General features: G+C 43.8%; 1 protein-coding gene across 9 annotated transcripts in view; it reads right to left on the reverse strand.

Moving 5' to 3' along the window:
• Positions 1-14,601, reverse strand: part of RIPOR2 (RHO family interacting cell polarization regulator 2) — a 445,875-nt gene that overhangs the window by 52,058 nt on the left and 379,216 nt on the right. For all 9 annotated transcript variants that reach the window (XM_069219867.1, XM_069219864.1, XM_069219860.1 and 6 more), the window contains one exon: positions 347-508. In XM_069219867.1, coding sequence (XP_069075968.1) covers positions 347-508 — 162 coding nt within the window. The remainder of the gene's footprint in view (positions 1-346; positions 509-14,601) is intronic.

A 14,601-nucleotide genomic window follows, 5' to 3' on the forward strand; every position in this document is an offset into this window, starting at 1 on the left:
TTTGCCAATCCCTGTTGTCTATGGTGCCATTAACCCGTTCCAATCACTGCTTTAGAAAAGGGTTGGAAATCCACATGTAACCACGTTATACTAGCATTGAGCAAAATCTGCCAAAATTAATTTCCTTTTCAGTCAAACCGCCCTCTCTAGGTACCACTGCATGTTTTATCATAGCAGATGGTAACTGCTACCAACCAGTATTGGCTTTGTAAAGCCTGTTACCATCGTTGGGTACCGCGTGTTGACGCCTCACAGTTGCCTGCTCGACTCTATATAAAACTAAATAAATACACAAAGGACAGCTAATCTTTCCAAAAGGTAGATTAAACGCCGTTTTTTTCTGTACCTGTCTCCGCAAGTCCTGGGCACTCCTCGTTCACAGCTCTTGAAAAACTGGCCTCCAGTTGCTTCATCATCTTTTCAGCAGAGGTGTGAAACACGCCGGTGGAGCTAGCGCATGTCATCCAAAAGGACAGCAGGGTCGGCATTTTATGGAAATCAGGGATAGCTGGGGACAAGTAAAACAAACAGGAACCAGAGCAGCATTAGATATGTGTTGTACGACTAGGTGCATTTACAAGCAATAAACAACTTCCCGGTCTCTGATTAGTACCAGACCCGAAAACATGGCTCACCGAGTTAATCACTCACTGCTGACTTCTAGTGGCGTACAAAAAACAGTTATATTAACTGGAAAGATCAGGTGTTGCCTGCTTCCTGCTTGGTCCAGCTATAGTTAATGCAGCGCTCTCAGGCGAGACGGCATGATACAAAAAAAAACTTACAAATGTTGCCTGCAAAGTTGAAACATTACAACACGTGCCGGTAGGATGTCTCAAGAGAGTTAAACACCTACCACAGATAAACACGGTAATCAGAAGTCCGCACGATTGCATTTCGCAAGGTTGACTCAGCCTTCCAAACTTTCGAGGTCCCCATATCAATCATTTAATCAAACAACAAATAAGTCATTCCTAGAGCGCATCGCAGTCACCACTGGGGTTGCCTGGGCGCTGGGATGCGATGTCAAGCACACTAGTTACTGCTAATTACAGTGCTCTCAAATAGGAGAAATATTTGAGAAAGAAAAAGGTTCGTAATTCGTAAGTTTTCAGAAAGAGCATAAGAAACTGCTTTCCGGCAGTTTTGATGTGTTTTAGTACAAATGATGACATTCTAATCAACAGATTCGCTAAAAACACTAAGGCGGTTCCAAAAATCATAGACCGATTATACGGAGCAGAATGAATTAGGCTTTATAAGCAAAACGTGTGCAGCACTATAATGAAGGCCACATGCTTAAACGGCCTTTAACCAACCACTAACAAACTACAAACCTGTCGTCTCTGCTAAATTTACCCAAGCCCAATGTAGACACCCCAAAAGTCCTAGTGAAGCGGTTGAGGGGTGTTCAGTATGGAAAATGTCACTTACCCAGTGTACATCTGTTCGTGGCATTAGTCGCTGCAGATTCACATGCTGTGCTGTGCACAGTCCGCCATCTGGTGTTGGGCTCGGAGTGTTACAAGTTGTTTTTCTTCGAAGAAGTCTTTTCGAGTCACGAGACCGAGGGACTCCTCCAATTTCGATTCCATTGCGCATGGGCGTCGACTCCATCTTAGATTGTTTTCTCCGCAGAGGGTGAGGTAGGAGTTGTGTACGTTAGTAATAGTGCCCATGCAATGGAATGAATACGTATGTACATAATAAAGGTTAAAGTAATATGTTTACAAATGTACAAATGTTCAAGATCTACTTCTAAACGGCTACAGGCTCCCGGGGAGGCGGGTGGGCGCATGTGAATCTGCAGCGACTAATGCCACGAACAGATGTACACTGGGTAAGTGACATTTTCCGTTCGATGGCATGTGTAGCTGCAGATACACATGCTGTGCATAGACTAGTAAGCAGTTATCTCCCCAAAAGCGGTGGTTCAGCCTGTAGGAGTTGAAGTAGTTTGAAATAATGTTCTTAGTACAGCTTGACCTACTGTGGCTTGTTGTGCAGTTAACACATCTACACAGTAGTGCTTGGTAAATGTATGAGGCGTAGACCATGTTGCTGCCTTACATATTTCGTTCATTGGAATATTTCCTAGAAAGGCCATGGTAGCACCTTTCTTTCTGGTTGAGTGTGCCTTTGGTGTAATAGGCAGCTCTCTCTTTGCTTTAAGATAGCAGGTTTGAATACACTTAACTATCCACCTAGCAATGCCTTGTTTTGAAATTGGATTTCCTGTATGAGGTTTTTGAAAGGCAATAAATAGTTGTTTTGTTTTTCTAATTAGTTTTGTTCTGTCAATGTAGTACATTAGTGCTCTTTTGATGTCTAATGTATGTAGTGCTCTTTCAGCTACAGAATCTGGCTGTGGGAAGAACACTGGTAATTCTACTGTTTGATTTAAGTGGAACGGTGAGATAACCTTTGGAAAAAACTTTGGATTTGTCCTTAGAACTACTTTATTTTTATGTATTGGAATAAATGGTTCTTGTATGGTAAATGCTTGAATCTCACTCACTCTTCTTAGAAATGTGATGGCAATCAAAAATGCAACTTTCCACGTTAAGTATTGCATTTCACAAGAATGCATGGGCTCGAAAGTTGGACCCATGAGTCTTGTTAAGACAATGTTGAGGTTCCATGAAGGAACAGGTGGTGTTCTTGGTGGTATAATTCTCTTTAGGCCTTCCATAAACGCTTTAATGACTGGTATTCTAAATAGTGAAGTTGAATGAGTAATTTGCAGGTAAGCTGATATTGCGGTGAGATGTATCTTTATGGAAGAGAAAGCTAGATTTGATTTTTGCAAATGTAGTAAATATCCCACTATATCTTTTGGAGATGCGTGTAATGGCTGAATTTGATTATTATGGCAGTAATACACAAATCTTCTCCACTTATTTGCATAGCAGTGTCTAGTGGTAGGTTTCCTAGCTTGTCTTATGACCTCCATACATTCTTGTGTGAGGTCTAAGTGTCCGAATTCTAGGGTTTCAGGAGCCAAATTGCTAGATTCAAAGATGCTGGATTTGGATGTCTGATCTGTTGTTTGTGTTGTGTTAACAGATCTGGTCTGTTGGGTAGTTTGACATGAGGTACTACTGAAAGGTCTAGTAGTGTTGTGTACCAAGGTTGCCTTGCCCATGTTGGTGCTATTAGTATGAGTTTGAGTTTGTTTTGACTTAACCTGTTTACTAGATATGGAAGGAGAGGGAGAGGGGGAAAAGCATACGCAAATATCCCTGACCAGTTCATCCATAGAGCATTGCCTTGGGATTGATCTTGTGGGTACCTGGATGCGAAGTTTTGGCATTTTGAGTCTTCCTTTGTTGCAAATAGATCTATTTGAGGTGTTCCCCAAATCTGAAAGTAATTGTTTAGTATTTAGGGGTGAATTTCCAATTCGTGGGTTTGTTGGTGATCTCGAGAGAGATTGTCTGCCAACTGGTTCTGAATCCCTGGAATAAATTGTGCTATTAGGCGAATGTGGTTGTGAATCGCCCAATGCCATATTTTTTGTGTTAGGAGGCACAACTGTGTCGAGTGTGTCCCTCCTTGTTTGTTTAGATAATACATTGTTGTCATGTTGTCTGTTTTGACAAGAACGTATTTTTGGGTTATTATGGGTTGAAATGCTTTCAGCGCTAGAAATACTGCTAACAGTTCTAAGTGATTTATGTGAAACTGCCTCTGATGTATGTCCCATTGTCCTTGGATGCTGTGTTGATTGAAGTGTGCTCCCCACCCTGTCATGGAAGCATCCGTCGTTATGACGTATTGTGGCACTGGGTCTTGGAAAGGCCGCCCTTGGTTTAAATTTGTACTGTTCCACCATAGAAGCGAGATGTATGTTTGGCGGTCTATCAACACCAGATCTAGAAGTTGACCCTGTGCTTGTGACCATTGTGATGCTAGGCACTGTTGTAAGGGCCGCATGTGCAATCTTGCGTTTGGGACAATGGCTATGCATGAAGACATCATGCCTAGGAGTTTCATTACCATTTTGACTTGTATCTTTTGTGTTGGATACATGGCCTGTATTACCTTGTGAAATGTTTGAACCCTTTGTGGACTTGGAGCGGCAATCCCTTTTGCTGTGTTGATTGTCGCTCCTAAGTATTGCTGTGTTTGACATGGCAAAAGGTGTGACTTCGCGTAGTTGATGGAGAAACCTAGCCTGTGAAGGGTCTGTATGACATATTTTGTGTGCTGTGAACACTGTCTTAGCGTGTTGGTTTTGATTAACCAGTCGTCTAAGTACGGGAACACATGTATTTGCTGCCTTCTGATATGTGCAGCTACTACTGCCAGGCATTTTGTAAAAACTCTTGGCGCAGTTGTTATTCCGAATGGCAACACTTTGAATTGGTAATGTATTCCTTGGAATACGAACCTTAGGTATTTCCTGTGTGAAGGATGTATTGGTATATGGAAATACGCATCTTTTAGGTCTAATGTTGTCATGTAGTCTTGCTGTTTGAGCAGTGGGATTACGTCCTGTAACGTGACCATGTGAAAGTGGTCTGATTTGATGTAGGTATTTAGTGTTCTGAGATCTAGTATTGGTCTCAGAGTTTTGTCCTTTTTGGGTATAAGAAAGTACAGTGAGTAAACTCCTGTGTTTTTTTGTAGATTCGGTACTAATTCTATTGCGTCCTTTTGTAGCAATGCTTGAACTTCTAGTCCTAGAAGATCTATATGTTGTTTTGACATATTGTGTGTTTTCGGTGGGACGTTTGGAGGGAATTGGAGAAATTCTATGCAATAACCATGCTGGATAATTGCTAAGACCCAAGTGTCTGTTGTTATTTCCTCCCAAAGTTTGTAAAATTGGCTTAGTCTTCCCCCCACAGGTGTTATGTGATGGGGTTGTGTGACTTGTGAGTCACTGTTTATTTTGAGGAGTTTTGGGGCCTTGGAATTTTCCTCGATTTTTTGGGAATTGGCCCCCTCTATATTGCCCCCGAAAACCTCCCCTCTGATATTGACCCTGGTAAGTAGGCCTTGTTTGTGAGGTTGTGGTTTCTGTGGGTTGACCTCGAAACCCTCCCCTAAAAGGTGTTTTTCTAAATGTGCCTCTGCTCTGTGGGGAGTAGAGTGCGCCCATGGCTTTGGCTGTATCGGTGTCTTTTTTGAGTTTCTCAATGGCAGTGTCTACCTCCGGCCCAAACAATTGCTGTTCATTAAATGGCATACTGAGCACATCTTGTTGGATTTCCGGCTTGAACCCTGAAGTGCGCAGCCATGCGTGCCTTCGTATCGTGATTGCAGTGTTTATTGTCCTTGCAGCTGTATCTGCTGCATCCATGGAAGACCGTATCTGATTATTTGAGATACTCTGTCCCTCTTCCACCACCTGTTGCGCTCTTTTTTGGAACTCCTTGGGTAAGTGTTCGATGAAATGTTGCATTTCATCCCAATGAGCTCTGTCGTATCTTGCCAAAAGTGCTTGTGAATTGGCAATACGCCACTGATTTGCTGCTTGTGCTGCAACCCTTTTTCCTGCAGCATCAAATTTGCGGCTCTCTTTGTCTGGAGGTGGTGCGTCTCCTGAGGTATGAGAGTTGGCTCTCTTACGAGCTGCCCCGACAACTACTGAGTCTGGTGTTAGTTGTGTTGTAATATAGATTGGATCTGTTGGCGGTGGCTTGTACTTTTTCTCCACCCTTGGAGTTATGGCTCTGCCTTTAACTGGATCCTGAAATATTTGTTTTGAATGTCTTAGCATTCCTGGGAGCATGGGAAGGCTTTGGTACTGGCTATGGGTGGAGGATAGGGTGTTAAACAGAAAGTCATCCTCAACTGGTTCAGAATGTAAGGTGACGTTGTGAAATTCGGCTGCCCTTGCGACCACCTGTGTGTAGGATATACTGTCCTCAGGTGGTGACGGTTTTGTAGGATAGGAGTCTGGGCTGTTGTCAAACACTGGAGCATCGTAAAGGTCCCATGCATCGGGATCATCCTGACTCATTGTAGTATGAGCTGGTGAGTGCATCAGTGGTGGAGTTGTTGCTGATGATGCATGTATTGATGGTGGTGGAGACGGTGGTGGGGTTGTTTTCCTTGCCACTTTTGCCTGTGGTTGCTTGTCCTTTTGTTGAAAGGAAAGTTTCCTTTTTATTTTGATTGGGGGAAGAGTGGTTATCTTCCCTGTGTCCTCATGAATATGAAGCCTTCTTTGCGTGTAGTCAGGCTCTACAGCTTGAAGCTCCTCTCCAAATCTATGTAATTGGGAGGTTAATCCTTGTTCCTCTGTATAGGAACTAGTTTTCGGCTCCGAGGCTGGATGTTTCGGAACCGAAACCTTTTCGGAAGTCTTTTTAGGCTCCGAAGAAACCTTCTTTGTTTTCGGCGTGGTGTCTCGGTGCTAAAATTCTTCGGTGCCGCTGTCTCTGTGCCGAAGTTTCTCGGAGCCGCTGCCTCGGCTCCGAGGTTGCTGTGTGGCGGTATCTCGACCGGAGTCGGATGACTTCGACACCAGCATGCCCTTTTTCGGTGCCTTGGATCGGTCACCTAGATTTCCGGTTAAGCCATGACCTGTTGGCGGTGGCGTCCCCTGGGCTTTTGTGTTCTTCTCGTGAGTCTTGATTTTCGACGTCTTACTCACGGTTTGGGGTGTTTCTTCGACGTCGAGTTCTTCAGAATCCGACTCGTGGACGGAGAAAGCTTCTTCTTCCTCCTCGAAACGTTCTTGACCTGTCGGCGTGGACGCCATTTGTAGTCTCCTGGCTCTTCGGTCTCTCAGCGTCTTCCTCGACCGAAACGCTCGACAGGCTTCACAAGTATCCTCCTTGTGCTCGGGGGACAAGCACAAGTTACAGACCAGATGCTGATCCGTATACGGATACTTGTTATGGCATTTTGGGCAGAAGTGGAATGGGGTCCGTTCCATCAGCCTTGAAGTCGCACGTGGCCAGGCCGACCAGGCCCCGATGGGGGATCGAAAAAACCCCAAAGGGCCACCGGAGCTCTTCAAAATTTGGTGTTGATTTGTTCTAACTAACCCCGATACCGAACGCAAACAATACAGACGATTTTTTCTGAGATTCTAACTAACTTTCCGACCCGAAACACGGAGCGAAAAGGAACACGTCCGAACCCGATGGCGGAAAAAAAACAATCTAAGATGGAGTCGACGCCCATGCACAATGGAATCGAAATGGGAGGAGTCCCTCGGTCTCGTGACTCGAAAAAACTTCTTCGAAGAAAAACAACTTGTAACACTCCGAGCCCAACACCAGATGGCGGACTGTGCACAGCACAGCATGTGTATCTGCAGCTACACATGCCATTGAACATATATTTATATATATATGAAAGAACAACCCTGCAAGTTAATTTCTTCATTTTGTAATTATTAGCGACACGTTTACTGCTGTGAGGCTCATCGAGTATAGGACTACAATTGTCGTTCTTTCTTACCATTTTAACTGATTTACCGGATCGCATCTTGTGGTAGGGACAAGCAACATGTTTTAGAGACAAAAAAGCCTGCATGTTTTACTTTTTAGTAATTTTTCATTAACTGTAAAAATAAATATCGATTGATCATCTAATTCTCAACAACAAATATCGTCACATTGCTTAATACAACTCACAAACCAACTCCGTTCTGCACTGACATTTTGAAAGTTTTGGGGCGAGAACATACCAAAGAAAACTGTAAGTCTATACCAAGGACGGGAAGCATGCCATACAAGCATGTACGACATACGAAGAACAAAGTACTATCCTGTGACTGAGGACAGGAGTCACCATGAAGTTTATTTAAACTCCCCACCTGTTTTTTAAGTAATGCCCGGCCATTTGGAAAAAGTGGGTAATGTGTCTGAATCAAAAATGATTTAGTATGTCATTTATTACAGATTCTAACAGCATATGCACAGATGCCTTTAATGCAGCTTTATTAAACGACCTATCTCACTTTGGATGCAACAAGAACTGAACACCTTCATTTGGTAGACCTAAAGCATTTCCCTGATTGTCAGATTAACAAATTACAACAAACAGGTACTTTCTTATAGTCAGATTAGGAAATTATAACAAACAGCTGTTTTTTCTTTTCTGCCCTTTCCTGATGAGACATGGGACATCTGAATTAAATTCTTAAGATTTAAAAAATGAAATTAAACAACTGCTTTTCTGTTCATTTCTGATGATGAAGAGAGTAGGGTTTGACGACGATTACACCTCACTGCATAGATTATTTTGCATCACGAAAAGGGTTAATCTTGTGAGGGAGTTTTTGTTTCCTCTGTAGAACTTCAGACATAGGGCCTAATTTAGATCTTGACGGTGTTACCGGCAAGCAGCGTCAGTGGCGGACCCGAAAAGACCATCAAAACAACAATGTTCTGCCCACGGTATTTAGATGTTACAGCTCTGCGAGCAGTGGACTCGCTATGGATTGCTGATGGGGTGAGACGGCGGCGGGACCCAATGGACTTTGTACAATAGCAGGGGCTTGGGAATGGAGGTAAGTGACACACACACTGTCTTTTAGCCATATATGTCCCCCTGCACAACACACACACACACAATCATCCATTACAAATCCAACACGACCAGTGCATACTGGAAACACACATTGACATACATCCATGACACAACATACACACACACTATTGACACTGCACCCACACATGACATAACCACAGCAACCAACACAATTACAAATACATCTACATAAACTCACAGACAAGCACAATTATACACATCACAATGTCTGCCACACAACAACACTCACCTGAGTGTGTCACGCGGCAACACATCATACACTACATCAATCTCACATGCAAGCGATACACATACAGACATAACCACATCATCTACTCTAGCTCCCTCCACCACAATCAACCAATCCACAAACACACACATACATGTACTGACTCACATACACAACAGATAGCACAAACCTACCAGTACAGGTCCCCTCGCAATGCACACACATGATACCATTGTCCAGTGTAAGCGTACTGTCATTGTGGTGCCAGCATTAATTTTCCAATGAATAATGACACCACAATGACGTGTGTATGTGTGTGATATGAGTGCTGTGCCAGTGTTAAACAATTGTCTCCTAGACATATGCATGTCACGGTGATAAAAAAAAAATACTTTGACATGTATATGGCTGCTGTGGTCCCAACCTCCTATTCGGTGCCCACCCAACGGACCCTGGCAATGCGGCGTCCCTACCTTTGAGTCCGGCGACGGGGGGGGGGGTCACATTTCTTTTCCAAGGGTCGAAGGCAGCAGCAATGGCAAGTGTTGTCCAGTCAGGTCCACTTGAAAACAGAACTGAACTGGAAAAAAAGTTGAGTTTTCCCCTTTTTACCCCCAATCCGCCAACTAAGAAATGGAGGTCGACTCCACTTTTTGGTTGGCAGTAAGCCACATCCAAATCTGCACGGCGGGAAGGGTGGCTGGGGTCCAGTCAGCATCCACTTTTTTCTCTCCCGCCGTTGACGCAGGCAGTGTTTCTTGGCAGAGGCGGAAGTTCAAATGCATGCTTTCTGCTATGGGACCACTAACATCTAAATATGGTGGCCAGAATGTCACAGCAGCGGACGGATTTTCTGTAAAAAACGTGACAGCTGGACCGTTACCGCCAACATCTAAATCAGGCCCATAATCATCTCCTTAAAACAACACTCACGAAGCACATGAAGTTGGATTTATGTTGCCAAGGAATACTGGAAACACATTCCATCCAAGCACCTACAGCAATCCATGCTCATGCAGACCTGCAGACTTACAGACACGCATTTAAGGGTACAGACATTTTTCTGCACAGCCAGGAGGACAGAAATATATTCCTACAGACATACAGGAAAGGGAAAAGATAAAGGTATTCAAGTAAGGGTTTCACCATTGATGATACCCTGTGAGTATTGCCTCACATCAATTATCTGTCCCAATCAGCAACCTTCTTCCTACACACACTAAAGACAACCAAGCACCTTACCATTTGAAAACCGCTGCACATGCAATAATCAATCACAAATTACATTTAAGAATGCCATCTTGGCTAGTTGATCCCAGTCCTCCCTGGCCCACTCAAAGGTGTCTTTTTTAGACCACAGAACAACATGTATTCACAAAGAAAAAAAGTTGACTGCATCTCTCCTATTCTAAGTGAACCACACAGGCTTCAAATCAGATTCACCTTACATGACAAAACTGCTGACTATCTCCGGAGGACAATGGTGCCTCAGCAGCAAAGACAGCGTAGCTCAAAACCACCAAATTCAAAATGTCTTTCCTGCTGAAACAGACATTCATATCTGCTGCCAACCAACCTATGGAACAATCTTCCCCCCCTGATAAGAATCCATCAGAGGATCAGGAGCTTTTTGAAAAGAGTTATTTTTCAGTGACAATGAACTAATTTGATTTCTTCCTTGTCTGTTTTCTCTCCTCTAATTTTCTTTCTCTTCAGCTCAGTTCACAATCATCCTTAATACATTTTCTCTTTCATACAGCAGTTTAACAATGTTTCAGTTGTAAACTTCTACTATTCTATAGATGTAATTGTTTTTAGGTGCAGCTTGGACCGCAGAAAAAAAGTTCAATGAATGTAGGTCAACATGCATATGGGAACACATATACCTGGACCCAGAGACAAACAGGCACATATGTACACACAAACCCATGCACACACTGCACAAATGAAGACATTGTTATGGATGGATAAATGAATACATGTGCAGTCCGATGAATGTGTTGTACACACACCCTCACATACACAAACATCCAGAGATACCTGCAGACATCTATAAATTAAGTCAAGAATAGAAAAAAGCACAAACACAGTGGTATGTTATGTTAGGGTCTTTTGCAAAATGCATTCCTCATCCCAGTAGTATTTACTGTACATATAATGAGATACAGGAAACAGCTGATTTTCAAAGAGCACCTAATGAACAGATGGTCGTGTATAAGCCTCAGGTATCTTCTGATCATAGGGCTTTAGTTGCTTTGTAGAGCAGAAATATTCCCCAAGAGTTTTGCACAGGGTCGGACTGGGACTGAAAGTAGGCCTAGGCACTAAAATAAAAAAATTAAAGTGGCCCCATTAGTCAATCAATTTGATAGCTAAAAAAGTGGCACGTTTGGAAATTGGGGCAGTATTTAAATTGTAAAGACATGCTGTAAAAGTGTTTTTGCAAGGTACAGAAGACTGTATAGGTTGGAGCTTGCAGCAGCCAATGCTTGTTCTAATATCAAGGTAATGACTTCACAGCACACCACGCAGAGGGAGAGAGAAAAAGAAAAAGCATGGTATTTGAAGTCCACTATGTCGTTCTTCCAAGATCTTTACAACCATCTGGTCTGACATCTTCATTTACTGTGCATCCTACGTACACGCCTCCACAATACAGGGATCTGGGAAAAAGCTCTGGAGTGGACCACCTCCTTCCTCTCTGGCAGAACCCAGAGCATCCCCCTGCCCCCTTTCCGCTCCGAAGCCTCCAAGATCATCTGCAGCATTCCCCAAGGTTCGTCCCTCAGCCCTACACTTTTCAACGTCTACATGGCCCCTCTCGCCCGGCTGCACAACCTCAACATCATCTCCTACACTGACAACACCCAACTGATCCTCTCCCTCACTAAGGACTCTCTCACCGCCAAATCCAACCTCCACGAAGGAATGAAGGCCGTCGCCGAATGGATGGGGAACAGCAAACTGAAGTTGAACTCAGATAAGACGGAGGTCCTCATCCTCGGCGCCAACCCCTCAGCCAGGGACGACTCGTGGTTGCCAACGACTTTGGGAGCAGCCCCAACACCCACCAACCATGCACGCAACCTGGGCATCATCCTCGACTCAACACTCTCCATGACCAAGCAAGTCAGCGATGTCTCCTCATCCTGCTTCAACACCCACCGCATGCTCCGCAAGATCTACAGATGGATCCCCACAGATACAAGAAGAACAGTCACCCAAGCCCTCGTCAGCAGCAAACTTGACTATGGAAACACCCTCGACGCAGGAGCCCCGGCCAAACTCCTCAAACGACTGCAACGCATACAAAACGCCTCCGCACGCCTAATCCTTGATGCCCACTGCCACAGCCACATCACTCTCCTTCTGAGAGACCTACACTAGCTCCCCATCAACAAAAGGATAACCTTCAAGCTCCTCACCCACGCACACAAGACGCTCCACAACACCGGTCCAGCCTACCTCAACAGACAACTCACCTTCTACACCCCGTCCCGCCAACTCCACTCAGCTGACCTCGCCACCGTCCCCCGCATCCGAAGAGCGACTACCGGAGGCAGTCCTTCTCTCACCTCGCCACCAAGACCTGGATCACCCATCCCTTGCCCCTACGACAGACCGAAGACCTGCTGACTTTCAGGAAGCGCCTCAAAACCTGTTTTTTTGAGCAGTAGCAGCACTCCGCCCCCCCAGCGCCTTGAGACCCTCACCGGTAGTAGTGCGCTCTACAAATACACTGATTGATTGATTGATCCTTATAAGCATTAAACGGATGTGTGCGATCCTCAGCTTCATTCATGTTTTTCTGGTGAGCAAATGGCATATGTAATGTATTTTCCTAAGTACATTTTACAACCCGGATGATTCAGCGTCATTATTTCTAGGAGGCTTTCTCATGTTGGATTTTGGCGTTTTTTAACATGCAATCTTTGACATCCAAGAAACATCCAGTTCAACTTGAGGTCGACAATGAGTTCAACTTTGAGGTCAACTTGAGTTCAACTTTGAGGCTTTTTAAGTTATTTTAAGTAGAGGGTTATCAGGGTTTCTGTTGAAGCCTTATCTTCTCCTAAATGAAACAGTTTCAGCAGACTCGCCCTTTTAAAAGCTGGAATGCTCTACTCTAGGGTCAGAGACATTTTCAGGTTGGGCTGCCTCGCAGGACACATCTATAGCTGGCCATTCTCCAGGCACCATCGTGCATGTAGCCCAACATTTCTCTTTGCATGTTTTGAGGCTCTTGGGCAGGAAATGCAAAACAGCCTTGCACCTGGTATCGTCATGAACCTATGGCAGGCAAAGAAAATATATGTTCTACAAGTCTATCCACTATACAGAGGCCGAACCTAAATGTATACATCTAGCCTTATAAAGTAACACCAAATGGAAAAGCTTTAAGTCATTAATTATAATACAATTTCCTGTCTAAGGCCCAGATAATGAACTGTACACATACAAATTTATGTGTGGAATAAGATCAGCACGACTGCAGACTAGTTTCAGTTTCAGTTTATTTTTATTATGTTACAGAACTCCATAGAGGTCCACATATAGAGAACAAATACATAGAACAATTAAATAACACAATATTATATATACGACAACCCCCCAACCCCCAAAATCATCTAATCACATAAAACAAACATTATTCGTGAACAAACTTTAAAAACAAATTTGATAATTAAATGTAATACAAAGATAAAAAGCATTTGAAAAAGTAAAACATTTGATAGCAAAACATTTCATTAGGGGGCTCAGAAGCAGCCAGCGATAACTCAGAAGCAGTAGGTAAGGAAAGTTTGGGACAGATGTGGCGTATCCACTTACGGCGGAATAACAGCAAGGCCAGGCATATAAAAACTACATGGTTCAGGTCTTGAACACCATTATGACAGAGATTACAAGTGGCTGAAGATCCATACCATCTGGCCCGCAATGTATTGAGGGGAAGCAGCCCCTGTCGCAGTAGGAACCAGAATCGTCTGATCACGTGAGGGAGGTTCCAGCTGAGGTAGGGCTGCATTTTCCTCAAAAGGATAGTGTCAGTGGCAGATTGAAAGCCCTTCCTGTTTGTGCAAGCCTTTTTATCCGGCAAAGGCTTGCAAACCAAGTTATATGTCTAAAAATGGCTTTTAACTGTGACTGAGGAAGTGTGGGAATGGAGGCAGGATCTAACTGTAGAAGGTCCCTGGCGCGTATAAAATGCTTGCCAATGGTGTATTTTGTCCTGCTGCCGGCCAAGACTTATTTTTTTTAACAGTGACCTCAAAGAATCATCACCACAGTTCATCATGCTAACCACCCAGCGTACAACCCTAGCCAGACCTTGAATAAAAGCGCTTCACCAGCCCATCTTGAGTCTTAAGGTTGCTGCGGAGAGGGCCGAGTTTGTGGAAGAAAGCTTCCTCATACAGAGCCCTCTAGTTTATCTAAAAAAACATTTTGAAACTTCGACATGCTCTAGGCCATAAAGTAAAGATGGAGGTATCTTTGGCCGGTACACCTCTAAGAGATGTTTAAAATGTCTCTTGATGGTAGCCCTGCAGAGGGTGTTCAAGTCGTTAACTTGGGATAGAGTTTTGCGTTGGTTTTGTTTTATGTGTGCCCTGTCGCCTAGGTTCCAGCAAACAATTGTACCCAAAAATGTATAAGAATTTATCCTCTCAAGTTTCGGAGCTCCCAGTGACCAAAAGAAACTGCCGTATTTGAGCTTTTTTGTACCGTGAAAACACAGGATTTTACTTTTGTTTATGTTAAGAAAGTGGGCTTCTGTGAAATGCCCCAAGGCCTGACGACGATTGTTTAGCCTTTTTGGTGTAAAATCCAATTTGATTATATCATCAGCATAGAGCAAACAGGGTATGGGCCTTCCT

The sequence above is a fragment of the Pleurodeles waltl genome, chromosome 2_2 (assembly GCF_031143425.1).
Source record: "Pleurodeles waltl isolate 20211129_DDA chromosome 2_2, aPleWal1.hap1.20221129, whole genome shotgun sequence".
Classification (NCBI taxonomy): Eukaryota; Metazoa; Chordata; class Amphibia; order Caudata; family Salamandridae; genus Pleurodeles; species Pleurodeles waltl.